The sequence below is a fragment of the Hypanus sabinus genome, unplaced genomic scaffold, assembly GCF_030144855.1.
Source record: "Hypanus sabinus isolate sHypSab1 unplaced genomic scaffold, sHypSab1.hap1 scaffold_275, whole genome shotgun sequence".
In the NCBI taxonomy this organism is placed as follows: Eukaryota; Metazoa; Chordata; class Chondrichthyes; order Myliobatiformes; family Dasyatidae; genus Hypanus; species Hypanus sabinus.
Window position 1 is genome coordinate 12,181 of NW_026780885.1, and position 27,122 is coordinate 39,302.

At 52.7% G+C, this 27,122-nt stretch overlaps 1 protein-coding gene across 1 annotated transcript in view; it reads right to left on the reverse strand.

Moving 5' to 3' along the window:
* Window positions 1-2,253: 2,253 nt before the first annotated feature.
* Window positions 2,254-27,122, reverse strand: part of LOC132388163 (NACHT, LRR and PYD domains-containing protein 3-like) — a 52,345-nt gene continuing 27,476 nt past the window's right edge. The window contains exons 6-10 of the mRNA XM_059960513.1: window positions 19,040-20,777; window positions 11,671-11,757; window positions 7,462-7,632; window positions 6,992-7,162; window positions 2,254-6,692 (exon numbers count right to left, since the gene is read on the reverse strand). Of these exons, the coding sequence (XP_059816496.1) occupies window positions 6,521-6,692; window positions 6,992-7,162; window positions 7,462-7,632; window positions 11,671-11,757; window positions 19,040-20,777 (2,339 nt within the window). The 3' untranslated portion in view covers window positions 2,254-6,520. The remainder of the gene's footprint in view (window positions 6,693-6,991; window positions 7,163-7,461; window positions 7,633-11,670; window positions 11,758-19,039; window positions 20,778-27,122) is intronic.

Sequence of the window (27,122 nt, forward strand, 5' to 3'; positions counted from 1 at the left end):
TCCTCACCCCGTCTCTATCTTCTCCATGTCGGCCACCAGTTTGTGACAGGAACTTCTGCCCCTTCCCTTTCCGTCCCCTTTTCAGTCAGTGACTTCGCCACGATCAGCGTCTCATCAGTCCACTCCTCGTCCCGTCACTCCTCTTCCTCCCAAACTCCTCACCCCTCCTCCCCAAAACCCTCATGTATATGTGTATGTGTGAATATCTCAGATATATACATTAGATTATTCAACGACAAAATTATTGGACTTAAAACATATGTACAACGCCCAAGACAATATAAAACACAAATTAAAATGCTGTTATTACAATCAATAACACACTCGATCCCGGGATTGTATCCATGGGCACCGAATATTCCTTCGCCATATATTCTGTGTGTCACAGTGGCCATTGTCACTCACGAGTCCCACTCCATCCCTGGCGGCCACATCAACCAAGGATTCGCCCATTTTAAATCAGCGCGTCCCTCCCTCTCTTGTGCTCACTTCTACCAAAGCCGCCACTCCCTCCCCAGCGGCCATTTCAAGTGAAGCGTCGGACATCCCATCTCACCCGGAAGTTCCGGGTCAAAATAGGGGTCAAAAATAGGGGTCAAAAATAATGACAGTGTTGCTCGATGCACTGTTTGCAACAGACTTTTCTGTTGATCATGGTGGATTAAATCACTGATGAGTGTAACAGTTGTCATTCATTCAATAGCACAGCTAACGCTATTTAAACTAGCTGGCTGGCCGCTAAGGAGCTGCTCTATTGCAGACATCCCACCTCTCCCGGGAGTTCCGGGAGTCTCCCGCAAATTGATGGTGCCTGCTTCCCTGAAATGAGATTTTGCAGGGTGGGATTAATTGAGTGATGGAATGGTGCAGACGGAGCTTCACTGTGTGTTTGGCATTGCAAGTGTGTGTTGGGAGGGTGTGGAGGGAGATTCACTCTGTGTATGACCCCACAAGTGTGTGATGAGACGGTGTGGAGGTAGATTCACTGTGTGTGTGACCACAGGAGTGTGTGATGGGACGGTGTGGAAGGAAATCCACCCTGCGTCTGACCCGGGTGTGTGTGATGTGACAGTGTGGAGGGAGATTCAATCCATATCTGAACCCGGGAGTGTGTGATGGGACGGTGTGGAGGGAGATACACTCTGTGTCTGACCCCGGGTGTGTGTGATGGGATGGTTTTGAGGGAGATTCACTGTGTCTGACCCCGGGAGTGTGTGATGTGATGGTGTGGAGAAAGCTTCATTCTGTGTCTGACCCTGAGAGTGTATAATGCCATGCGGTGGAGGGAGCTTCACTCCGTGTGTAATGTCGGTATTCCATCCCCCATCCGTCTCGTACTCGGGGCCTCAGTGGTTTACAATATACTTTAATGATTTCGATGAAGGGATTAAAAGTAACATTAGCAAATTTGCTGATGACACAAAGCTGGGTGGCAGTGTGAATTGTCAGCAGGATGTTATGAGAATGCAGGTTGGGTGAGTGGGCAAATGTATGGCAGATGCACTTTAATATGGATAAATGTGAGGTTATTCAATTTGGTGGCAAGAACAGGAAGGCAGATTACTATCTAAATGGAGTCAAGTTAGGAAAAGGGGAAGTACAAAGAGATCTATGTGTTCTTGTACATCAGTCCGTGAAAGCGAGCATGCAGGTACAGCAGGCAGTAAAGAAAGCTAATGGCATGCTCGCTTTTATAACAAGAGGAATTGAGTATAGGAGTAAAGAGGTCCTTCTGCAGCTGTACAGGGCCCTGGTGAGACCCCACCAGGAATATTGTGTGCAGTTTTGGTCTCCAAATTTGAGGAAGGACATTCTTGCTATTGAGCGTATGTTCACAAGGTTAATTCCCGGAATGGTGAAACTGTCATATGTTGAAAGATTGGAGTGACTGGGCATGTATACTCTGGAATTTAGAAGAATAAGAGGGGATCTGATTGAAACAGATAAGATTATTAAGGGATTGGACACACTGGAGGCAGGAAGCATGTTCCCGCTGATGGGTGAGTCCAGAACTAGAGGCCACAGTTTAAGAATAAGGGGTAGGCCATATAGAACAGAGATGCGGAAAAACTTTTTCACCCAGAGTGTGGTGGATTTGTGGAATGCTCTACCCGGACTCTGCCAGACCGAGCTCTCTCAGCCTGGAGCAGAGACGCTAATGTGTCAGTGTGAGGAGCTCCGACCCACTGTTGCAGTGCACAGGGTGCGGGGGGCAGCAGAAACCTCAAATAAAACTCGAGTCCGGCACCAGGACAGGAAGTTACAGATTTATTTATTTCATCATGACAAATGTAAATGAAACAATGTGTGAGCTGCTGACGTGCGGGAATAAATAAGCTGCTCCCGACTCACTCACAGTCACACACAATTAACTGACTGGTGACAAGGAGTGACCGGTTGAATAATCAGTCCCGTTTCTCACCGTCACTCTGCATCGGGGAACCGATGATTATAAAATCACACTTCAGGGCCGTGTCCGGGATCGCTGCAGATCCAGGGTCACTGCCGAGGGATTTGTCCATTTAACATCATTATATCGGCCAGGCTGCCGAATGCACCGTCCTCAGCAAAGGGGGCAAAAGGATTCTCTCCCGGGATCATCCCCCCCACCCCGGGACACCGGTGTCCCAGACTGAGCCCCGGACCCCGGGCTCTTCCTGTCCGGGTAATTCCCCGGGGAGTCACGTCGGTGTCTCGTACACGCACTTCCGGCGGAAGCTGTCCCGCCGGACAACAGGCGGAAACACGTCACTGCGGGACCGCTGCGAGCGACGCACACAGCGCGAGGCCCGAGCCGGGTCCGTTAAAACCGTTGAAAGTTGAACCAGGCGCGCGGCCGTTAAAGGTAAGGGCGGGAGTTAAAGGGGAGGGCGGGGAGTCGGCCAAATGTCCCCATCCCGCGGGCGGGGATGTTCGCACATTCAGATCCACCATCAGTCCGGGTCTGGGTTCCAGGTAAGATAAAGGTTAAAGGCCAGATGTTCACAGATCCACTCTCAGTCCGGGTCTGAGTTCCTCCAGAGATCTCAGTTCCTTCTCCCCGGTCTCACTGAACCGATTCCCCACATTCAGATGTTCACAGATCCACCATCAGTCCGGGTCTGGGTTCCTGTAGAGATCTCAGTTCCTTCTCCCCGGTCTCACTGAACCGATTCCCCACATTCAGATGTTCACAGATCCACCATCAGTCCGGGTCTGGGTTCCTGTAGAGATCTCAGTTCCTTCTCCCCGGTCTCACTGAACCGATTCCCCACATTCAGATGTTCACTGATCCACACTCTCAGTCCGGGTCTGGGTTCCTGTAGAGATCTCAGTTCCTTCATCCCGGTCTCACTGAACCGATTCACCACATTCAGATGTTCACAGATCCACCATCAGTCCGGGTCTGACTCCCTGTAGAGATCTCAGTTCCTTCATCCCGGTCTCACTGAACCGATTCACCACATTCAGATGTTCACAGATCCACCATCAGTCCGGGTCTGGGTTCCTGCAGAGATCTCAGTTCCTTCATCCCGGTCTCACTGAACCGATTCCCCACATTCAGATGTTCACAGATCCACTCTCAGTCCGGGTCTGGGTTCCTGTAGAGATCTCAGTTCCTTCATCCCGGTCTCACTGAACCGATTCACCACATTCAGATGTTCACAGATCCACTCTCAGTCCGGGTCTGGGTTCCTGTAGAGATCGCAGTTCCTTCATCCCGGTCTCACTGAACCGATTCCCCACATTCAGATGTTCACAGATCCACCATCAGTCCGGGTCTGGGTTCCTGTAGAGATCTCAGTTCCTTCATCCCGGTCTCACTGAACCGATTCCCCACATTCAGATGTTCACAGATCCACTCTCAGTCCGGGTCTGGGTTCCTGTAGAGATCTCAGTTCCTTCATCCCGGTCTCACTGAACCGATTCCCCACATTCAGATGTTCACAGATCCACTCTCAGTCCGGGTCTGGGTTCCTGTAGAGATCTCAGTTCCTTCATCCCGGTCTCACTGAACCGATTCACCACATTCAGATGTTCACAGATCCACTCTCAGTCCGGGTCTGGGTTCCTGTAGAGATCTCAGTTCCTTCATCCCGGTCTCACTGAACCGATTCACCACATTCAGATGTTCACAGATCCACTCTCAGTCCGGGTCTGGGTTCCTGTAGAGATCTCAGTTCCTTCATCCCGGTCTCACTGAACCGATTCACCACATTCAGATGTTCACAGATCCACCATCAGTCCGGGTCTGGGTTCCTGTAGAGATCTCAGTTCCTTCATCCCGGTCTCACTGAACCGATTCACCACATTCAGATGTTCACAGATCCACTCTCAGTCCGGGTCTGGGTTCCTGTAGAGATCTCAGTTCCTTCATCCCGGTCTCACTGAACCGATTCACCACATTCAGATGTTCACAGATCCACTCTCAGTCCGGGTCTGGGTTCCTGTAGAGATCTCAGTTCCTTCATCCCGGTCTCACTAAACCGATTCCCCACATTCAGATGTTCACAGATCCACCATCAGTCCGGGTCTGGGTTCCTGTAGAGATCTCAGTTCCTTCATCCCGGTCTCACTGAACCGATTCCCCACATTCAGATGTTCACAGATCCACTCTCAGTCCGGGTCTGGGTTCCTGTAGAGATCTCAGTTCCTTCATCCCGGTCTGACTGAACCGATTCCCCACATTCAGATGTTCACAGATCCACCATCAGTCCGGGTCTGGGTTCCTGTAGAGATCTCAGTTCCTTCATCCCGGTCTCACTGAACCGATTCCCCACATTCAGATGTTCACAGATCCACCATCAGTCCGGGTCTGGGTTCCTGTGGAGATCTCAGTTCCTTCATCCCGGTCTCACTGAACCGATTCACCACATTCAGATGTTCACAGATCCACCATCAGTCCGGGTCTGGGTTCCTGTAGAGATCTCAGTTCCTTCATCCCGGTCTCACTGAACCGATTCACCACATTCAGATGTTCACAGATCCACTCTCAGTCCGGGTCTGGGTTCCTGTAGAGATCTCAGTTCCTTCATCCCGGTCTCACTGAACCGATTCCCCACATTCAGATGTTCACAGATCCACTCTCAGTCCGGGTCTGGGTTCCTGTAGAGATCTCAGTTCCTTCATCCCGGTCTCAATGAACCGATTCACCACATTCAGATGTTCACAGATCCACTCTCAGTCCGGGTCTGGGTTCCTGTAGAGATCTCAGTTCCTTCATCCCGGTCTCACTGAACCGATTCACCACATTCAGATGTTCACAGATCCACTCTCAGTCCGGGTCTGGGTTCCTGTAGAGATCTCAGTTCCTTCATCCCGGTCTCACTGAACCGATTCACCACATTCAGATGTTCACAGATCCACCATCAGTCCGGGTCTGGGTTCCTGTAGAGATCTCAGTTCCTTCATCCCGGTCTCACTGAACCGATTCCCCACATTCAGATGTTCACAGATCCACCATCAGTCCGGGTCTGGGTTCCTGTAGAGATCTCAGTTCCTTCATCCCGGTCTCACTGAACCGATTCACCACATTCAGATGTTCACAGATCCACTCTCAGTCCGGGTCTGGGTTCCTGTAGAGATCTCAGTTCCTTCATCCCGGTCTCACTGAACCGATTCACCACATTCAGATGTTCACAGATCCACTCTCAGTCCGGGTCTGGGTTCCTGTAGAGATCTCAGTTCCTTCATCCCGGTCTCACTGAACCGATTCACCACATTCAGATGTTCACAGATCCACCATCAGTCCGGGTCTGGGTTCCTGCAGAGATCTCAGTTCCTTCATCCCGGTCTCACTGAACCGATTCACCACATTCAGATGTTCACAGATCCACTCTCAGTCCGGGTCTGGGTTCCTGTAGAGATCTCAGTTCCTTCATCCCGGTCTCACTGAACCGATTCACCACATTCAGATGTTCAGATCCACACTCTCAGTCTGGGTCTGGGTTCCTGTAGAGATCTCAGTTCCTTCATCCCGGTCTCACTGAACCGATTCCCCACATTCAGATGTTCACAGATCCACTCTCAGTCCGGGTCTGGGTTCCTGCAGAGATCTCAGTTCCTTCATCCCGGTCTCACTGAACCGATTCACCACATTCAGATGTTCACAGATCCACCATCAGTCCGGGTCTGGGTTCCTGTAGAGATCTCAGTTCCTTCATCCCGGTCTCACTGAACCGATTCACCACATTCAGATGTTCACAGATCCACCATCAGTCCGGGTCTGGGTTCCTGTAGAGATCTCAGTTCCTTCTCCCCGGTCTCACTGAACCGATTCCCCACATTCAGATGTTCAGATCCACCATCAGTCCGGGTCTGACTCCCCGCAGAGATCTCAGTTCCTTCATCCCGGTCTCACTGAACCGATTCCCCCGCAGCCTGAAACAGATGGGAGAATAAAGATGAAATAAACAGATCACACAACAGTGTCAGTAACAGGGGACCGGGGTTAATGTTTCAACAACACTCACAGACAAATATCACCAGAAAACCCGCGGATCCGCTGATATTTTATCACATTGAACATTAACACAAACACTCACACGATCAGCTCCAGACTCTGGAGGGTCAGGATGAGGCGGCGGAGAGCGGGGATAGATCGGTTTGTCAGAGAGTTTGATCCCAGGTACAGCTCCGTCAGTGATGGGTTTGTACTGAGAGCGGAGACGAGATCCTCGGCACCAGAATCTGTGAGACCGACATGGCTCAACCTGGTGATGAGAGAGAGTGAGGGTGAAGGACACAGAGAGACAGGAGACGGTACAAATCCCCAGTGTTTATCAGTAACACAATTACTGATCACATTAATGTTCAGTGTCAGACACCCAGTGACTGTAAACGTGATCTCCCTCAGCCTGGAGATGAGAGAGAGTGAGGGTGAAGGACACAGAGAGACAGGAGACGGTACAAATCCCCGGTGTTTATCAGTAACACAATTACTGATCACATTAATGTTCAGTGTCAGACACCCAGTGACTGTAAACACAATCTCCCACAGTCTGGTACTTACCCCAGTCTCTGTATTTTACACTCCGGGTTCCTCAGAGCCGCAGACACCAGTTTCACTCCTGAATCCCCCAGTTTATTATCACTCAGGTCCAGCTCCGTCAGTGATGTGTTTGTACTGAGAGCGGAGACGAGATCCTCGGCACCAGAACCTGTGAGACCGACATCGTACAGCCTGGAGATGAGAGAGAGTGAGGGTGAAGGACACAGAGAGACAGGAGACGGTACAAATCCCCAGTGTTTATCAGTAACACAATTACTGATCACATTAATGTTCAGTGTCAGACACCCAGTGACTGTAAACACAATCTCCCACAGCCTGGAGATGAGAGAGAGTGAGGGTGAAGGACACAGAGAGACAGGAGACGGTACAAATCCCCAGTGTTTATCAGTAACACAATTACTGATCACATTAATGTTCAGTGTCAGACACCCAGTGACTGTAAACACAATCTCCCACAGTCTGGTACTTACTCCAGTTTCTGTATTTTACACTCTGGGTTCCTCAGAGCCGCAGACACCAGTTTCACTCCTGAATCTCCCAGTTTATTATAACTCAGGCTCAGCCCCGTCAGTGATGGGTTTGTACTGAGAGCGGAGACGAGATCCTCGGCACCAGAATCTGTGAGACCGACATCCCCCAGCCTGGAGATGAGAGAGAGTGAGGGTGAAGGACACAGAGAGACAGGAAACTGTACAAATCCCCAGTGTTTATCAGTAACACAATTACTGATCACATTAATGTTCAGTGTCAGACACCCAGTGACTGTAAACACAATCTCCCCCAGCCTGGAGATGAGAGAGAGTGAGGGTGAAGGACACAGAGAGACAGGAGACGGTACAAATCCCCAGTGTTTATCAGTAACACAATTACTGATATTTTCTTCAGCACGGCTGGGCAGGTCGGCCAGTGAGAACAGCGAGAAGAGTTTAAAAGGAAGACAGATTTACAGAGCGAGCGTCAGAGGAGCGGGAGACAGAGTAGGAAGGCTTTGGCTCAACGGGGCTTCGGCGATAAAGGGTCGAGGCGAGGTAGGTTATCTGTTTACAATACAGACAGAGAGTATGTGTGTGAGGCTGGGTTTCTGTGCTCGGTGTCAGATGTGGGAGATCCTGGAGACCCCCAGCCTCCCGGACGGCAACATCTGCACCCGGTGTGTCGAGCTGCAGCTCCTCAGGGACCGAGTTAGGGAACTGGTGATGCAGCTCGATGACCTTCGTCTGGTCAGGGAGAGCGAGGAGGTGATAGAGAGGAGTTACAGGCAGGTGGTCACACCGGGGCCACGGGAGACCGAGGAACTGGGTCACAGTCAGGAGAGGGAAGGGCAAGAAGCAGGTACTAGTGAATACCCCAGTGGCTGTTCCCCTTGACAATAAGTACTCCGGTTCGAGTACTGCTGGAGAGGGAGCAACAACAGCTGCACCTCTGGCACCGTCTGGCCCTGTGGCTCAGGAGGGTGGGGAAAGGAAGAGGAAGGCAGCAGAGATAGGGGACTATAGTTAGGGGGTCAGACAGACGATTCTGTGGACGCAGTAAAGAAACTCGGATGGTAGTTTGCCTCCCAGTTTCCAGGGCCAGGATGTTCCTGATCACGTCCAAGATATCCTGCAGTGGGAGGGAGAACAGCCAGAGGTCGTGGTACATATTGGTACCGGTGACATTGGTAGGAAAATGGAAGAGGTCCTGAAAACAGACTACAGGGAGTTAGGAAGTAATTTGAGAAGCAGGACCTCAAAGGTAGTGATCTCGGAATTACTGTCTGTCCCACGTGACAGTGAGAATAAGATTAGGATGAGGTGGAGGATAAACGCGTGGCCGAGGGATTGGAGCAGGAGGCAGGGATTCAGATTTCTGGATCATTGGGACCTCTTTTGGAGCAGGTGTGACCTGCACAGAAATGACGGGTTGCACTGGAATCCCGTATATTAATATACGGACAGCAAGGTTTGCTAAGGCTGCTGGGGAGAGTATAAACTGGAATTGCTGGGGGGAGGGAACCAAATTGATGTGACGGAGGAGAGGAAGGTCGGCTCACAAATAGAGAGAATTTGGAGACAGTGCGAAAGGGAGGATACGCAGGTGATAGAGAAGGGAGACACTCAGACCGATGGTTTGAGATGTGTCTATTTTAATGCAAGGAGTATGATGAATAAAATAAATGATTGTCTGTGTCTGAGTGAGTCTCTGTGGGTGGAAGTTAGGAACAGGAAGGGGTCAATAACTCTACTGGGTGTATTGTATAGACCACCCAACAGTAACAGGGACATCGAGGAGCAGATAGGGAGACCGATTCTGGAAAGGAGTAACAATAACAGAGTTGCTGAAGTGGGAGATTTTAATTTCCCAACTATTGATTAGCATCTCCCTAGAGTGAGGGGTGCCGATGGGGTGGAGTTTGTGAAGTGTGTTCAGGAAGGTTTCTTGAAGCAATATGTACATAAGCCTACAAGAGGAGAGGCTGTACTTGATCTGGTTTTGGGAAACGAACCTGGTCAGGTGTCAGATCTCTCAGTGGGACAGCATTTTGGAGATAGTGATCGCAATTCTATCTCTTTTACCATAGCATCTTGGAGGAAGGGGGATGGGGAAGAGAGATCCCACAGGAGGAAGGGGATGGGGAAGAGAGATCCCACAGGAGGAAGGGGGATGGGGAAGAGAGATCCCACCGGAGGAAGGGGGACGGGGGGGAGAGATCCCACAGGAGGAAGGGGGACGGGGAAGAGAGATCCCACAGGAGGAAGGGGGACGGGGGGGAGAGATCCCACAGGAGGAAGGGGGACGGGGAGGAGAGATCCCACAGCAGGAAGGGGGACGGGGAGGAGAGATCCCACAGGAGGAAGGGGAACGGGGAGGGGATCCCACAGGAGGAAGGGGGACGGGGAGGGGAGATCCCACAGGAGGAAGGGGGACGGGGAGGAGAGATCCCACAGGAGGAAGGGGGACGGGGATGAGACACCTCACAGGAGGAAGGGGGACGGGGAGGGGAGATCCCACAGGAGGAAGGGTGACGGGGAGGGGAGATCCCACAGGCGGGTGACGGGGAGGGGAGATCCCACAGGAGGAAGGGGGACGGGGGAGGGGAGATCCTACAGGAGGAAGGGGGTCGGGGAGGAGAGACCCCACAGGAGGAAGGGGGACGGGGAGGAGAGATCCCTCAGGAGGAAGGGGGACGGGGAGGAGAGACCCCACTGGAGGAAGGGGGATGGGGAGGAGAGATCCCACAGGAGGAAGGGGATGGGGAAGAGAGATCCCACAGCAGGAAGGGGGACGGGGGGGAGGAGACCCCACAGGAGGAAGGGGGACGGGGAGGAGAGGTCCCACAGTAGGAAGGGGGACGGGGAGGAGAGATCCCTCAGGAGGAAGGGGGACGGGGAGGAGAGATCCCACAGCAGCAAGGGGGACAGGGAGGAGAGAACCCACAGGAGGAAGGGGAACGGGGAGGAGATCCCACAGGAGGAAGGGGGACGGGGAGGGGAGATCCCACAGGAGGAAGGGGGACGGGGAGGAGAGATCCCACAGGAGGAAGGGGGACGGGGAGGAGATATCCCTCAGGAGGAAGGGGGACGGGGAGGAGAGACCCCACAGGAGGAAGGGGGACGGGGAGGAGAGACCCCACAGGAGGAAGGGGGACGGGGAGGAGAGATCCCTCAGGAGGAAGGGGGACGGGGAGGAGAGACCCCACGGGAGGAAGGGGGACGGGGAGGAGAGACCCCACAGGAGGAATGGGGATGGGGAAGAGAGATCCCACAGCAGGAAGTGTGATGCGGAAGAGAGATCCCACAGGAGGAAGGGGGATGGTGAAGAGAGATCCCACAGGAGGAACGGGGACGGGGAGGAGAGATCCCACAGGAGGAAGGGGGGTGGGGAAGAGAGATCCTACTTTTGGAAGGGGGATGGGGAGGAGAGATCCCTCAGGTGGAAGGGTGATGGGGAAGAGAGATCCCACAGGAGGAATGGGGATGGGGAGGAGAGATCGCACAGGAGGAAGGGGGACGGGGAGGAGAGATCCCACAGGAGGAAGGGGGATGGGGAAGAGAGATCCCACAGGAGGAAGGGGATTGGGAAGAGAGATCCCACAGGAGGAAGGGGGATGGGGAGGAGAGATCCCACAGGAGGAAGGGGGATGTGGAAGAGAGATCCCACAGGAGGAAGGGGGATGTGGAAGAAAGATCCCACAGGTAGAAGAGGAATGGGGTAGCAATCACTACAGGAAGGATGTGGAAACCATAGACAGGGTGCAGAGGAGATTTACAAGGATGTTGCCTGGATTGGGGAGCATGCCTTATGAGAACAGGTTGAGTGAACTCGGCCTTTTCTCTTGGAGTGACGGAGGATGAGAGGTGATTTGTTAGAGGTGTACAAGATAATGAGAGGCATTGATCGTGTAGATAGTCGGTCTTTTCCCCAGGGCTGAAATGGCTAGCACGAGAGGGCATAGTTTTAAGAATGGGCTGCTGGAGGCGAAAACTTTAAACTACAGGATGGTTACATGGAGCTTAGAAATATAGAGCACTATGGGTAAAACCGAGGTAATTCTAAGGTAGAAACATGTTCAGCACAGCTTTGTGGGCCGAAGGGCCTGTATTGTCCTGTATGTTTTCTATGTGTCTACTGATCACATTCATTCTCATTGTCAGACACCCAGTGACTGTAATCACAATCTCCCACAGTCTGGTACTTACCACAGTATCTGTATTTTACACTCCGGATTCCTCAGAGCCGCAGACACCAGTTTCACTCCTGAATCTCCCAGGTCATTCCGCCCAAGTCTAAACGCAAACAGACAGTTTGATAAACAAAGTGATTCAAACCGTGGGTCTGGGGGAATTTCTGTCACTCGGATATTTCAGGAAACATTAAACTGTCCAGTGAATCACTGATCGGAGTTCCCATCACTGTCAATGTCCCTCACTGCCCAGCTCCAGGGTACTTACCGAATGTCGGTAATTTCGTCTGTCGGTGTGACCCTCTAAACCCCACATATACTGTCCCATTCCCCAATGGAGAGAAAAGTGTTTCTGACCGAAATGCAGAAATGTCAATGGGACACAGCGAAATAGACCCACCCAAGCTAAAGGGATGGGGAAGAGAGATCCCACAGGAGGTAGGGGGTTGGGGAAGAGAGATCCCACAGGAGGAAGGGGGATGGGGAAGAGAGATCCCACAGGAGGAAGGGGGATGGGGAAGAGAGATCCCACAGCAGGAAGGGGGATGGGGAAGAGAGATCCCACAGGAGGAAGGGGGATGGGGAAGAGAGATCCCACAGGAGGAAGGGGGATGGGGAAGAGAGATCCCACAGGAGGAAGGGGGATTGGGAAGAGAGATCCCACAGGAGGAAGTGGGATAGGGAAGAGAGATCCCACAGGAGGAAGTGAGATGGGGAAGAGAGATCCCACAGGAGGAAGGGAGATGGGGAAGAGAGATCCCACAGCAGGAAGGGGGATGGGAGAGAGAGATCCCACAGGAGGAAGGGGGATAGGGAAGAGAGATCCCACAGGAGGAAGGGGATGGGGAAGAGAGATCCCACAGCAGGAAGGGGGATGGGAGAGAGAGATACCACCAGAGGAAGGGGGATGGGGATGAGAGATCCCACAGGGTGAAAGTGGATGGGGGAGAGAAATCCCACAGAAGGAAGGGGAATGGGGAAGAGAGATCAAATAGGATGATGGGGCATGGGGAAGAGAGATGAGACAGGAGGAAGTGGGTGGGGAAGTGAGATCAAACAGGAGGTTGGGGGATGAGTAGGGGAGATCCCATTGGAGGAAGGGGGATGCTGAGGAGAGATCCAATAGTTGGAAGGAAGGGGGAGTGGGAACAGAGAGCCCAGAGGATGAAAGGGGGATGGGAAAGCGAGATCTCACAGGAGGATTGCTACCTGTGCCACGTGCTGGTGAGGCTAGAAATAGGAAGATAATGCAGCTAAATACATGGCTGAGGGGATGATGCATGAGGGACCGGTTCATGTTTCTGGACAATTGGGCTTTCTTCCAGGGGAGGTGGGACCAGTTCGAATTGGACAGTTTGCACCTGAACTGGAGGGGACTAACATCCTTGTCGGTAGGTTAGCAAGTTCTGCTCCGGGGGTTTTAAACAAGGTTGCAGGGGGAGGGGAACCAGAGTGTTAGAGCAGATAGTGAGGTGGTGGAGGATAAGGGTCATGCGAGGACTGCTTGTATAGACTGATATCAATGGTTTGTATGTGATAGAAATGTTCTCAGGTGCATCTATTTCAATGCAAGGAGTATTGCAGGTAAGGCAGATGAGTTTAGATCGTGGATTGGCACGATGATATCGACATTATTGCTATTAGTAAGACTTGGTTTGCAGGAGGGGCAGGACTGGCAGCTTCATGTTCCGTGTTTCCATTGTTTCAGATGTGATAGGGGGTAGGGATGAAAGGGGGCGGAGTGGCATTACCAGTCAGGGAGAATATCACAGTGTGTGTAGACCGGAGAGCCCGGAGGGTTCGTCTACAGAGGCCATATGGGTGGAGCTGAGGAACGGGAAAGATGTGAGCACACTAATAGGGTTGTATTATAGACCGCCCAGTAGTCAGAGAGAATTCGAGGAGCAAATCTGTAGAGAGGTAGCTCACCAATGTAAGAAACAGAAAGTCGTAATTGTAGGGGATTTTAACTTTCCACATATTGACGGGGACTCCCACTCTGAGAAAGGGTTAGATGGCGTGGAGTTTGTCAAATGTGTCAGGAAAGTTTTCTAAATCAATATATTGAGGTATCAACGAGAGAGGGTGCAGTACCTGATCTCCTATTAAGTAACCAGACAGGTCAGGTGACAGAAGTATGTGTCGGTGAACATTTTGGGTCCAGTGACCATAATGTCATTAGTTTTATGATAATTATGGATAAGGATAGGACTGGTCCGCCAGTTAAGGTTCTGAATTGGAGAAGGGCCAATTTTGTGGAAATGAGAGAGGATCTGGGAAGAGTGGATTGGGATGTTGTTTTCTGGCAAGGATGTGTTCAGTAAGTGGAATGCCTTCAAGGGTGAAATTTTGAGAGTGCAGAGTTTGCATGTTCCTGCCAGGATTAAAGGCAAAGTTAACAGGCAGAGGGAACCTTGGTTTTCAAGGGATATTGGCGATCTGCTTAAGTAGGTGTTTAGCAGCTATAGGAAACAAGGAACAAATGAGGTACTTGAAGAGTATAGAAAATGTAAGCAAATACTAAAGAAGGAAATCAGGAAGGCAAAAAGAAGACATGAGGTTGCTTTGGCAGATAATGTGAAGGTAAACCCGAAGGGTTTCTACAAGTATATTAAGAGTAAAAGGATAGTAAAGGACAAAATTGGTCCCCTAGAAGATCAGAGTGGTCGTCTCTGTGTGGAGCCTCACAAGATGGGGGAGATCTTAAACAGTTTTTTTGCGTCAGTGTTTACTCAGGAAACTGGCATAGCGGATATGGAATTAAGGGAAACAAACAGTAGTGTCATGGAACATATAGAGATTAAAGAGGAGAAGCTGCTTGCTGCCTTACAGTGAATAAAGGTAGATAAATCCCCCGGGCCTGACATGATATTTTCTCGGACCTTGAGAGAGACTATTGTAGAAATTGCTGGGGCTCTGGCAGAAATATTTAAAATATCCTCAGCCAGCGGTGCGGTGCCGGAGGATTGGAGGGTAGTTCATGTTGTTCCGTTGTTTGAAAAAGGCTCCAAAAGTACACCAGGTAATTACAGGCCAGTGAGCCTGACATCAGTAGCAGGTAAATTATTGGAAGGTGTTCTGAGAGATCGGATATACAAGGATTTGGACAGACAAGGGCTGATTAAAGATAGTCAGCATGGCTTTGTGTGTGGTAGACCATGTTTAATGAATCCTGTAGTGTTTTTCGAGGATGTTACCAAGAATGCATATGAAGGAAAGGCTGTGGATGTTGTCTACATGGACTTTTGTAAGGCCGTTGACAAGGTCCCACATAAAAGGTTAGTTCAGAAGGTTCAGACACTAGGTATCCATGGAGAGGTTGTAAACTGGATTCGAATTGGCTGTGTGGGAGAAGACAGAGAGTGGTAGTGGATGATTGCTTCTCAGACTGGAGGCCTGTGACTAGTGGTGTGCCCCAGGGATCTGTGCTGGGACCATTGTTGTTTGTTGTCTGTATCAATGATCTAGATGATGATGTGATAAATTGGATCAGCAGGTTTGCGGATGACACTAAGATGTAGGCATTGTGGACAGCGAGGAAGGCTTTCAAAGCTTGCAGAGGGATCTGGACCAACTGGAAGAATGGGCCAGAAAATGGCAGATGGAATTTAATGCAGACAAGTGTGAGGTGTTCCATTTTGGAAGGACAAATCAAGGTCCGACATACACGATAAACAGTAGGGCACTGAAGAGAGCGGAGGAACAGAGGGATCCGGGGGTTCCGATACATAATTCCCTGAAACTGGCTTCACAGGTAGACAGGGTTGTAAAGAAGGCTTTTGGCATCCTGGCATTCATAAATCAAAGTACTGAGTATAGGAGTTGGAATATTATGGTGAGGTTGTATAAGACATTGGTGAGGCCAAATTTGGAGTATTGTGTGCAGTTCTGATCACCTAACTATAGGAAGGATATCAGTAAGTTTGAAAAAGTGCAGAGAAGATTTACTAGGATGTTGCCAGGTCTTCAGGAGTTGAGTTACAGGGAAAGATTGAACAGGTTAGGACTTTATTCCTTGAAGTGCAGAAGAATGAGGGGAGATTTGATAGAGGTTTACAATATTATGAGGGTATAGACGGGGTAAATGCGAATAGGCTCTTTCCACATAGATTAGGAGAGATAAATATGAGAAGACATGGCTTCAGCGTGAAAGGGGAAAGGTTTAGGGGGAGCATTAGGAGGAACTTCTTCACTCAGAGGGTGGTGAGAGTGTGGAACGAGCTGCCATCTGATGAGGAAAATATGGACTCACTCTTAAGCTTTATGAACAAATTGGATAGATACATGGATGGGAGAGGACTGGAGGGTTATGGACTGGGTGCAGGTCAATGGGACTAGCGGAATAAGGTTTTGGTACAGACTTGAAGGACTGAATGGCTTGTTTTCTGTGCTGTAGTGTTCTATGATTTTATGATTCTATGGGGAGGAGAGTTCTCACAAGCAAAAGGGGAATGGGGATGGGGAAGCGAGATCCCACAGGAGGAAGGGGGATGGGGAAGCGAGATCCCACAGGAGGAAGGGGGACGGGGAGGAGAGATCCCACAGGAGGAAGGGGGACGGGGAAGAGAGATCCCACAGGAGGAAGGGGGACTGGGTGGGGAGATCCCACAGGAGGAAGGGGGATGGGGAAGAGAGATCCCACAGGAGGAAGGGGGATGGGGAAGAGAGATCCCACCGGAGGAAGGGGGACGGGGGGGAGAGATCCCACAGGAGGAAGGGGGACGGGGAAGAGAGATCCCACAGGAGGAAGGGGGATGGGGAAGCGAGATCCCACAGGAGGAAGGGGGACGGGGAGGAGAGATCCCACAGGAGGAAGGGGGACGGGGAAGAGAGATCCCACAGGAGGAAGGGGGACTGGGTGGGGAGATCCCACAGGAGGAAGGGGGATGGGGAAGAGAGATCCCACAGGAGGAAGGGGGATGGGGAAGAGAGATCCCACCGGAGGAAGGGGGACGGGGGGGAGAGATCCCACAGGAGGAAGGGGGACGGGGAAGAGAGATCCCACAGGAGGAAGGGGGACTGGGTGGGGAGATCCCACAGGAGGAAGGGGGATGGGGAAGAGAGATCCCACAGGAGGAAGGGGGACGGGGAGGAGAGATCCCACAGGAGGAAGGGGGACGGGGAAGAGAGATCCCACAGGAGGAAGGGGGATGGGGAAGAGAGATCCCACAGGAGGAAGGGGGATGGGGAGGAGAGATCCCACAGGAGGAAGGGGGATGGGGAAGAGATCCCACAGGAGGTCGGGGGATGGGGAAGCGAGATCCCACAGGAGGAAGGGGGACGGGGAAGAGAGATCCCACAGGAGGAAGGGGGATGGGGAAGAGAGATCCCACAGGAGGAAGGGGGACGGGGAGGAGAGATCCCACAGGAGGAAGGGGGACGGGGAAGAGAGATCCCACAGGAGGAAGGGGGATGGGGAAGAGAGATCCCACAGGAGGAAGGGGGATGGGGAGGAGAGATCCCACAGGAGGAAGGGGGATGGGGAAGAGATCCCACAGGAGGTCGGGGGATGGGGAAGCGAGATCCCACAGGAGGAAGGGGGATGGGGAAGAGAGATCCCACAGGAGGAAGGGGGATGGGGAAGCGAGATCCCACAGGAGGAAGGGGATGGGGAAGAGAGATCCCACAGGAGGAAGGGGATGGGGAAGAGAGATCCCACAGGAGGAAGGGGGATGGGGAAGAGAGATCCCACAGGAGGAAGGGGATGGGGAAGGGAGATCCCACAGCTGGCATGGGAGTGTGGAAGAGAGATCCCACAGGAGGAAGGGGATGGGGAAGAGAGATCCCACAGGAGGAAGAGGCATGGGGAAGAGAGATCCCACAGGAGGAAGGGGGATGGGGAGGAGATCCCACAGGAGGAAGGGGGATGGGGAAGAGATCCCACAGGTCGAGGGATGGGGAAGCGAGATCCCACAGGAGGAAGGGGGATGGGGAAGAGAGATCCCACAGGAGGAAGGGGGATGGGGAAGCGAGATCCCACAGGAGGAAGGGGATGGGGAAGAGAGATCCCACAGGAGGAAGGGGATGGGGAAGAGAGATCCCACAGGAGGAAGGGGGATGGGGAAGAGAGATCCCACAGGAGGAAGGGGATGGGGAAGGGAGGTCCCACAGCTGGCATGGGAGTGTGGAAGAGAGATCCCACAGGAGGAAGGGGATGGGGAAGAGAGATCCCACAGGAGGAAGAGGCATGGGGAAGAGAGATCCCACAGGAGGAAGAGGGATATAGACAGAAAATAAACAGGATGAAGGGGGAAGGGGTTAAGAGATCGGCCAGGAGGAAGAGGGATGTGGAACAGAGTTCCCACAGGAGGATGTGGGATTGGGAAGAGAAATCTCACAGGAGGAAGGGGGTCGGGGAAGAGAAATTCCACAGGACAATGGGGCATGCCAAAGAGAGATCCGACAGGAAGAAGTCGATGGGGGAGAGAGATCCCACAAGAGGAAAGGGTATGGGGAAGAGAGTTCCAACAGCAGGAAGGGATAGGGAAGAGAGATCCCACAGGAGGAAGGGGGATGGGGAGGAGAGATCCCACAAAAGGAGGGGGGACGGGGAAGAGAGATCTCACAGGAGCAAGGGGGATGGGGAAGAGAGATCCCACAGGAGGAAGGGGGATGGGGAGGAGAGATCCCACAAAAGGAAGGGGGACGGGGAAGAGAGATCTCACAGGAAGGGTGGTGGGGTGTGTGGACAAGACATCCCACAGGAGGATGAGGAAAGAGTAATAGAGAGTCCACGGGAGGAATGGGGATGGGGGCGAGATTCCAAAGAATGGAAGGGAGATTGGGATGAGAAGTCCCACAGGAGGATTTCAAGGGTAAACGATAATCCTACAAGACGAGAGGACGCAGACATTTTTTGTACGTGTGTGTTGGGTCTGAACAGAGGCCCAGAGGAGATGCGCCCTCGCTCTTTGCATATCTGGAAGTGAGCAAAGTCACACACGGGGAAGGGCAGTGGGAGGACAATCTCACAATGGTATTTCTTTCCTTCTCACTGGGACAGTCTGCTGACGGTCTCTTGTCCCTCACCGCGAAGGGGGTGTGAATCTCTGACCCACCTGCTGCAGTCAGTGTCGGTCTGGGTGTCAGTCACAGTGAGAAGGAACATTGTTAATGGACGTGTCACAGACAGCGAGAAACACGGCCATTCCTGTGATTTACTACCATTAAACCAATGGCCGTTGTTCACTGATCTGATGAAGTCTCCATCCCTTCACAAGGAACCACAGAACCCTCCCGTCCTTGGGGAATTACTGACCGATCCCCTGGGCATTTGTCACAATTCTTCAGAATCTGGTTTACTGCAGATTTACCCAAATCCCTTTACATTGAAACAACACAATGGAACAGTTTCAAAGTTCAGAGTGAGAGATAAATCAAGTTACCTCAACTCCTGGCACTTGTGTAGCCCGGGTCCCAGCCGCTGGATTCCTTCACACAGAATGTGGCAGTTCCACAGGTCGAGCTGTTTTATTGTATCACAGAGTCCGATGACATGAGACAGGACCGCGCAGTCAATTGGGGTCAGTGTCATTCCACTGAATGAAAGTGTTTCCACAGATCCCAGAGCGGCCTGAGCCAGTCCACGATTCTGAGACTCAAACAGGTAGTGCAATGTGTTCAGGAGGCTCCTTTTACCAGCTTCACTCCTTGTGTTTCCACTCTGGCGTTTAACCTCCTCCTTCACCCAGTCAATCACCCGGCAGGTTGTTTCATGAGGAAATGGACCCAGGAACTCCTCCAGGCCCCGAGCTGCCATTGGGTTGGAGAGACCAGCAACAAAACGGAGAAATACCTCAAACCGCCCATCCTTCACACAGTGGGCTTCAGTGAGGAGTTTCGTAATATCTCTGCCATCTGGGATCAGGAATTGTGCGACTGCAGCTACAAACTCTTGGATGGTGAGGTGTGGGAATGTGTACACCACGCTCCGGGCAGAATCCTCTCTCTCCAAAAGCTCCATCAGGAACCCGGACAGGAACTGGGAAGGCTGCAGTTTGTAGTTGATCAAATCTCCATCTGTAAACACAATCTTCCTCTCGGACACTCCTCTGAAGGCCATCTGACCAACCCTGAGTAACACATCACGGGGGTTCTCAATCTCACGGCCGTGGTTTTTCAGGATGTTGTAAATATAGTAGGAGTACAGGTGGGTGATGGTCTTGGGAACTCGCTGCGGGTCCCTGACTCTTTGTGTGAAGAAGGGGCCCAGTGCCAGGGCGAGGATCCAGCAGTAGGAGGGGTTGTAGCTCATGGTGTACAGGATCTCGTTCTCCTTCACGTGTTTGAAAACAGCTTCCGCCACCGTCTGATCTTCAAAATGTCTGATGAAATATTCCTTCCGTTCCTCACCTGAAAATCCCAGGATTTCAGCTTCGGTACCGATCTCAGCCTTTTCCAATAAATGTAACGCAGTGGGACGGGTGGTCACCAGCACTGAACACCCTGGGAGCAGCTTGCCCTGGATTAAACTGTACACAATGTCAGACACCTTGCACTTGAAATCTGGATCTGTGCATGTGGACCGAGTTTCCGTGTCTCTCCGACGGTCAGAAAAATTAATTTGGTCATTGAATTCATCCAAACCATCAAATATAAACAGCGATCCCTCTGGGTTCTTCCAGACCTCTCTCAGGATATTCCCAAAGTAAGGATACTGATCCAGAATCAGTTCCTTCAGGTTTATTCTACAGTTAATGGAGTTTAAATCGCGGAATTTGAAACTGAAGACAAACTGGAACTGTTGGTATATTTTCCCCGTGGCCCAGTCGTAAACAATCTTTTGTACCATTGTTGTTTTCCCGATCCCCGGGACTCCGGCCACTGCTGCCGAACTCCCAGATTTGGAGTTAGTTTGGGAAAACCTGCTCTGGAACAACTGATCCATCTGGAGTTTCTCCAGCTCTCCGCAGAGATGTTTTTCTCTCCACTCCTCGTGGTCTCTGCCTCTTGCCAGCAGCTCATGCTCCACCAGTCTCCGATCTCGAACAGTAGAAATGACCGTGAGCTCAGCGTATCGATCAACCAGCTGGAAAACCTTCACCTTCTCCCTCATCAGGATCGTGTTCACTCTCAGTGTTTCAGTTTTTGCCCGCAGAGTCTCCTTGTGTTTCTGTTGAACATCTTCCATGGGAACAGACAGTGGACAAACTGTTAGATGCCTCAGCTCAGAACTCAGTATTTAAGCACACCAGAGTTAGCTCAGAGCTGTTGCATTGATGGATTCATCAATGGTTGTTCGTACAGTAAAGTAAATTTGATTAACAGACCGCTGACTGGACGGAGAGGCCTGTTCCAGATAAACACCAGATCATCACATTTTCACATTAACTGTGCTGTGAAGGTGAGTATTTCCCTGGTAGTTTACTGACCCCCAACTGTTCCGTACTGGACAACATCTCACTACTGCCACAGATATCATTGCTCCTAAGGAAGTATCTTTTAATCCCTTGTGTTGATGTGGCGTATGGAGATAGAGAAGAAGGTGGTGGGCATTCTGTCAAAGGAACAGGTCGGGGAATCACAGCTCACCCTCCCCTCCCACCATCACTGAATCAAAATACAAAGCAGCAGATTTGCTGATCAGAACATGAACTGTGGGTGGGTGGGGGGGGGTGCGTGGGATCTCAAAGTGTGTTCGAAACCTGTCGGGGTATGTGGGGTTATGCACTGTGTCCGGCCTCTGCCAGGGATGTATGGGAAGAGCACAGTGTGTCAGGAACATGTCAGGTGTGTGGGGTCTCACAGTGTGTCAGGACCCTGTCAGGTGTGTGGGGTCTCACAGTGTGTCAGGACCCTGTCAGATGTGTGGGGTCTCACAGTGTGTCAGTATCCTGTCAGGGGCATATGGAGTCCCACAGTGTATCAGGACACTGTCAAGGGCTTGTGGGGTCGTAAAGGTTGTCAGCGCCCTAACCGGCATGTGTGGTGTTTCACAGTGTGTCAGGACCCTGTCAGAAATATGTGGAGTCTCGTAGTGTGTCAACCTGTTTAGGGGTGTGAGGGGTCTCAGTGTTTCAGGACCCTGTCAGGCATGTGTGGTGTCTCACAGTGTGTCAGGATCCTGCCAGGAGTGTGGGGTCTCAGGGTTTGTCAATTGATAATAGACAATAGGTGCAGGTGCAGGCAATTCAGCCTTTTGAGCCAGCACCGCCATTCAATGTGATCATGGCTGATCAGCCGCAATCAGTACCCCGTTCCTGCCTTCTCCCCATATCCCTTGACTCCGCAATCTTTAACAACTCTATCTAACTCTTTCTTGAAAGCATCCAGAGAATTGGTCTCCACTGCCTTCTGAAGCAGAGCACTCCATAGATCCACAACTCTCTGGGTGAAAAGTTTTTCCTGAATTCCGTTCTAAATGGCCTACCCCTTATTGTTAGCTGTGTATCTTGTTCTGGACTCCCCCAACATCAGGACCATGTTTCCTGCCTCTAGTGTGTACAATCGCTTAAAAATCTTATATATTTCAATCAGATCCCCTCGCATCCTTCTAAATTCCAGAGTATCGGGACCCTATCTGGCGTGTGTGGCATCTCATGGTGTATCACGAACCTGTCAGGAGAGTGTCGCGTCTGACAGTGTGCCAAGACCCTGTCAGGGGTGCGTGGGGTCTCACAGTGTGCCAGGACCCTGTCAGGGGTGCGTGGGGTCTCACAGTGTGTCAGGATCCTGTCAGGGGTGTGTGGGGTCTCACAGTGTGTCAGGACCCTGTCAGGGGTGCGTGGGGTCTCACAGTGTGCCAGGACCCTGTCAGGGGTGCGTGGGGTCTCACAGTGTGTCAGGATCCTGTCAGGGGTATATGGGTTCTCACAGTGTGCCAGGACACTGTCAGGGGTGTGTGGGGTCTCACAGTGTGTCAGGACCCTGTCAGGGGTGTGTGGGGTCTCACAGTGTGCCAGGACCCTGTCAGGAGTGTGTGGGGTCTCACAGTGTGCCAGGACCCAGTCAGGGGTGTGTGGTGTCTCACAGTGTGTCAGGACCCTGTCAGGGGTGTGTGGGGTCTCACAGTGTGCCAGGACCCTGCCCGGTGTGTGTGGAGTCTCACAGTGTGTCAGGATCCTGTCAGGGGTGTGTGGTGTCCCACAGTATCTCAGGACCCTGTCAGTGGTGTGTGGGGTCTCACAATGTGTCAGGACCCTGTCAGTGGTGTGTGGAGTCTCACAGTGTGTCAGGATCCTGTCAGGGGTGTGTGGGGTCTCACAATGTGTCAGGCCCCTGTCAGGGGTGTGTGGAGTCTCACAGTGTGTCTGGATCCTGTCAGGGGTGTGTGGAGTCTCACAGTGTGTCAGGATCCTGTCAGGGGTGTGTGGGGTCTCACAATGTGTCAGGCCCCTGTCAGGGTGTGTGGAGTCTCACAGTGTGTCAGGACCCTGTCAGTGGTGTGTGGGGCATCACAGTGTGTCAGGACCCTGTCAGAGACGTGTGGGATCTCACAGTGTGTCAGGCTCCTGACAAGGGTGTGTGGAGTCTCACAGTGTGTCAGGAACCTAAAATGAGTTTGTGGGGCATCGCAGTGTGTCAGGACCCTGTCAGGGGTGTGTGGGGTCTCACAGTGTGTAAGGACCCTGTCAGGTGTGTATGGGGTCTCACAGTGTGTCAGGACCCTGTCAGGGGTGTGTGGGGTCTCACAGTGTGCCAGGACCATGGCAGGCGTGTGTGGCTTCTCACTGTGTGTCAGGACCCTGTCAGAGACGTGTGGGATCTCACAGTGTGTCAGGCTCCTGACAAGGGTGTGTGGAGTCTCACAGTGTGTCAGGACCGTGTCAGGGATGTGTGAGGTCTCACAGTGTGTCAGGACCCTCTCAGGGGTGTGTGGGGTCTCACAGTGTGTCAGGACCCTGTCAGGGGTGTGTGGGGTCTCACAGTGTGTCATGACCCTGTCAGAGACGTGTGGGATCGCACAGTGTGTCAGGCTCCTGACAAGGGTGTGTGGGGTCTCACAGTGTGTCAGGACCCTGTCACGGGTGTGTGGGGTCTCACAATGTGTCAGGACCCTGTCACGGGTGTGTGGGGTCTCACAGTGTGTCAGGACCGTGTCAGGGATGTGTGGGGTCTCACAGTGTGTCAGGACCGTGTCAGGGATGTGTGGGGTCTCACAGTGTATAAGGACCCTTCAGAATTATCTGCTGCCTCACAGTGTATCATGACACTGTCAGGATTGTGTGGGGTCTTACAGTGTGTCAGGACACTGTCAGGGATGTGTGAGGTCTCACAGTGTGTCAGGACACTGTCAGGGATGTGTGAGGTCTCACAGTGTGTCGGGACACTGTCAGGGGTGTGTGGAGTCTCACAGTGTGTCAGGACACTGTCAGGGATGTGTGAGGTCTCACAGTGTGTCGGGACCTGGACAAGGGTGTGTGGGGTGTCACAGTGTGTCAGACCCTGTCAGGGGTGTGTGGGGTCTCACAGTGTGTCAGGACACTGTCAGGGGTGTGTGGGGTCTCACAGTGTGTCAGGACACTGCCAGGTGTGTGTGAAATTTCACAGTGTATCCAGACCCTGGCAGGTGTGTGTGGCTTCTCAGTGTGTGTCACGAGCCTAAAAGAAGTTTGTGGGGCATCACAGTGTGTCAGGACCCAGTCAGAGACATGTGGGATCTCACAGTGTGTCAGGCTCCTGACATGGGTGTGTGGGGCATCACAGTGTGTCAGGACCCTGTTATGGGTGTGTGGGGTCTCACAGTCGGTCGGGACCCTGTCAGGGGTGTGTGGGGTCTCACAGTGTGTCAGGACCCTGTCAGGGGTGTGTGGGCTCTCACAGTGTGTCAGGACCCTGTCAGGGGTGTGTGGGGTCTCACAGTGTGTCAGGACCCTGTCAGAGGTGTGTGGGCTCTCACAGTGTGTCAGGATCCTATCAGTGGTGTGTGGGGTCTCACAGTGTGTCAGGACCCTGTCAGGGGTGTGTGGGCTCTCACAGTGTGTCAGGACCCTGTCAGGGGTGTGTGGAGTCTCACTGTGTGTCAGGACCCTGTCGGGGGTGTGTGGAGTCTCACTGTGTGTCAGGACCCTGTCGGGTTGTGTGGTGTCCCACAGTATCTCAGGTCCCTGTCAGGGGAGTGTGGGGTCTCACAGAGAGTCAGGACCCAGTCGGGTTGTGTGGTGTCCCACAGTATCTCAGGTCCCTGTCAGGGGTGTGTGGTGTCTCACAGTGTGTCAGGACCCTGTCAGGATTGTGTGGGGTCTCACAGTGTGTCAGGACCCTGTCAGGATTGTGTGGGGTCTCACAGTGTGTCAGGTCCCTGTCAGGATTGTGTGGGGTCTCACAGTGTGTCAGGACCCTGTCAGTGGTGTGTGGGGTCTCACAGTAAGTCAGGACCCTGTCAGGGGTGTGTGGGGTCTCACAGTGTGTCAGGTCCCTGTCAGTGGTGTGTGTCGTCTGACAGTGTGTCTAGACCCTGTCAGGTGTGTGTGGTTGCACAATGTGACAGGACCCTGACAGGGGTGTGTGGGCTCTCACAGTGAGTCAGGACCGTGTTAGAGATGGGTGGAGTCCCACAGTGTGTCAGGACCCTGTCAGGTATGTGGGGTCTCAGAATGTGACTGTATTCTGTCAGGTGTGTGTGTGTTGGTCTCACAGTGTGTCATGACCCTGTCAGGGGTGTGTGGGGTCTCACAGTGTGTCAGGACCCTGTCAGGGGTGTGTGGTGTCCCACAGTATCTCAGGTCCCTGTCAGGGGAGTGTGGGGTCTCACAGTGTGTCAGGACCCTGTCGGGTTGTGTGGTGTCCCACAGTATCTCAGGTCCCTGTCAGGGGTGTGTGGTGTCTCACAGTGTGTCAGGACCCTGTCAGGGGTGTGTGGGGTCTCACAGTGTGTCAGGACCCTGTCAGTGGTGTGTGGGGTCTCACAGTGTGTCAGGATCCTGTCAGGGGTGTGTGGAGTCTCACAGTGTGTCAGGATCCTGTCAGGGGTTTGTGGGGTCTCACAGTGTGTCAGGACCCTGTCAGGGGTGTGTGGAGTCTCACAGTGTGTCAGGACCCTGTCAGGGGTGTGTGGGGTCTCACAGTGTGTCAGGATCCTGTCAGGGGTGTGTGGGGACTCACAGTGTGTCAGGATCCTGTCAGGGGTGTGTGGGGTCTCACAGTGTGTCAGGACCCTGTCAGGGGTGTGTGGGGTCTCACAGTGTGTCAGGACCCTGTCAGTGGTGTGTGGGGTCTCACAGTAAGTCAGGACCCTGTCAGGGGTGTGTGGGGTCTCACAGTGTGTCAGGTCCCTGTCAGTGGTGTGTGTCGTCTGACAGTGTGTCTAGACCCTGTCAGGTGTGTGTGGTTGCACAATGTGACAGGACCCTGACAGGGGTGTGTGGGCTCTCACAGTGAGTCAGGACCGTGTTAGAGATGGGTGGAGTCCCACAGTGTGTCAGGACCCTGTCAGGTATGTGGGGTCTCAGAATGTGACTGTATTCTGTCAGGTGTGTGTGTGTTGGTCTCACAGTGTGTCATGACCCTGTCAGGGGTGTGTGGGGTCTCATAGTGTGTCAGGACCCTGTCAGGGGTGTGTGGTGTCCCACAGTATCTCAGGTCCCTGTCAGGGGTGTGTGGGGTCTCACAGTGTGTCAGGACCCTGTCAGGGGTGTGTGGTGTCCCACAGTATCTCAGGTCCCTGTCAGGGGAGTGTGGGGTCTCACTGTGTGTCAGGACCCTGTCGGGTTGTGTGGTGTCCCACAGTATCTCAGGTCCCTGTCAGGGGAGTGTGGGGTCTCACTGTGTGTCAGGACCCTGTCAGGTTGTGTGGTGTCCCACAGTATCTCAGGTCCCTGTCAGGATTGTGTGGGGTCTCACAGTGTGTCAGGACCCTGTCAATGGTGTGTGGGGTCTCACAGTATGTCAGGACCCTGTCAGGGGTGTGTGGTGTCCCACAGTATCTCAGGACCCTGTCGGGTTGTGTGGGGTCTCACAGTGTGTCAGGGCCCTGTCAGGGGTGTGTGGCGTCTGACAGTGTGTCAGGACCCTGTCAGGGGTGTGTGGGGTCTCACAGAGTGTCAGGACCCTGTCAGGGGTGTGTGGGGTCTGACAGTGTGTCTAGACCCTGTCAGGTGTGTGTGGTTGCACAATGTGACAGGACCCTGACAGGGGTGTGTGGGCTCTCACAGTGAGTCAGGACCGTGTTAGAGATGGGTGGGGTCCCACAGTGTGTCAGGACCCTGTCAGGTATGTGGGGTCTCAGAATGTGACTGTATTCTGTCAGGTGTGTGTGTGTTGGTCTCACAGTGTATCAGGACCCTTCAGTGTTATGTGGTGTCTCACAGTGTGTCGGGACCTGGACAAGGGTGTGTGGGGTGTCACAGTGTGTCAGACCCTGTCAGGGGTGAGTGGGGTCTCACAGTGTGTCAGGATCCTGTCAGGGGTGTGTGGGGTCTCATAGTGTGTCAGGACCCTGTCAGGGGTGTGTGGTGTCCCACAGTATCTCAGGTCCCTGTCAGGGGAGTGTGGGGTCTCACAGTGTGTCAGGACCCTGTCAGGGGTGTG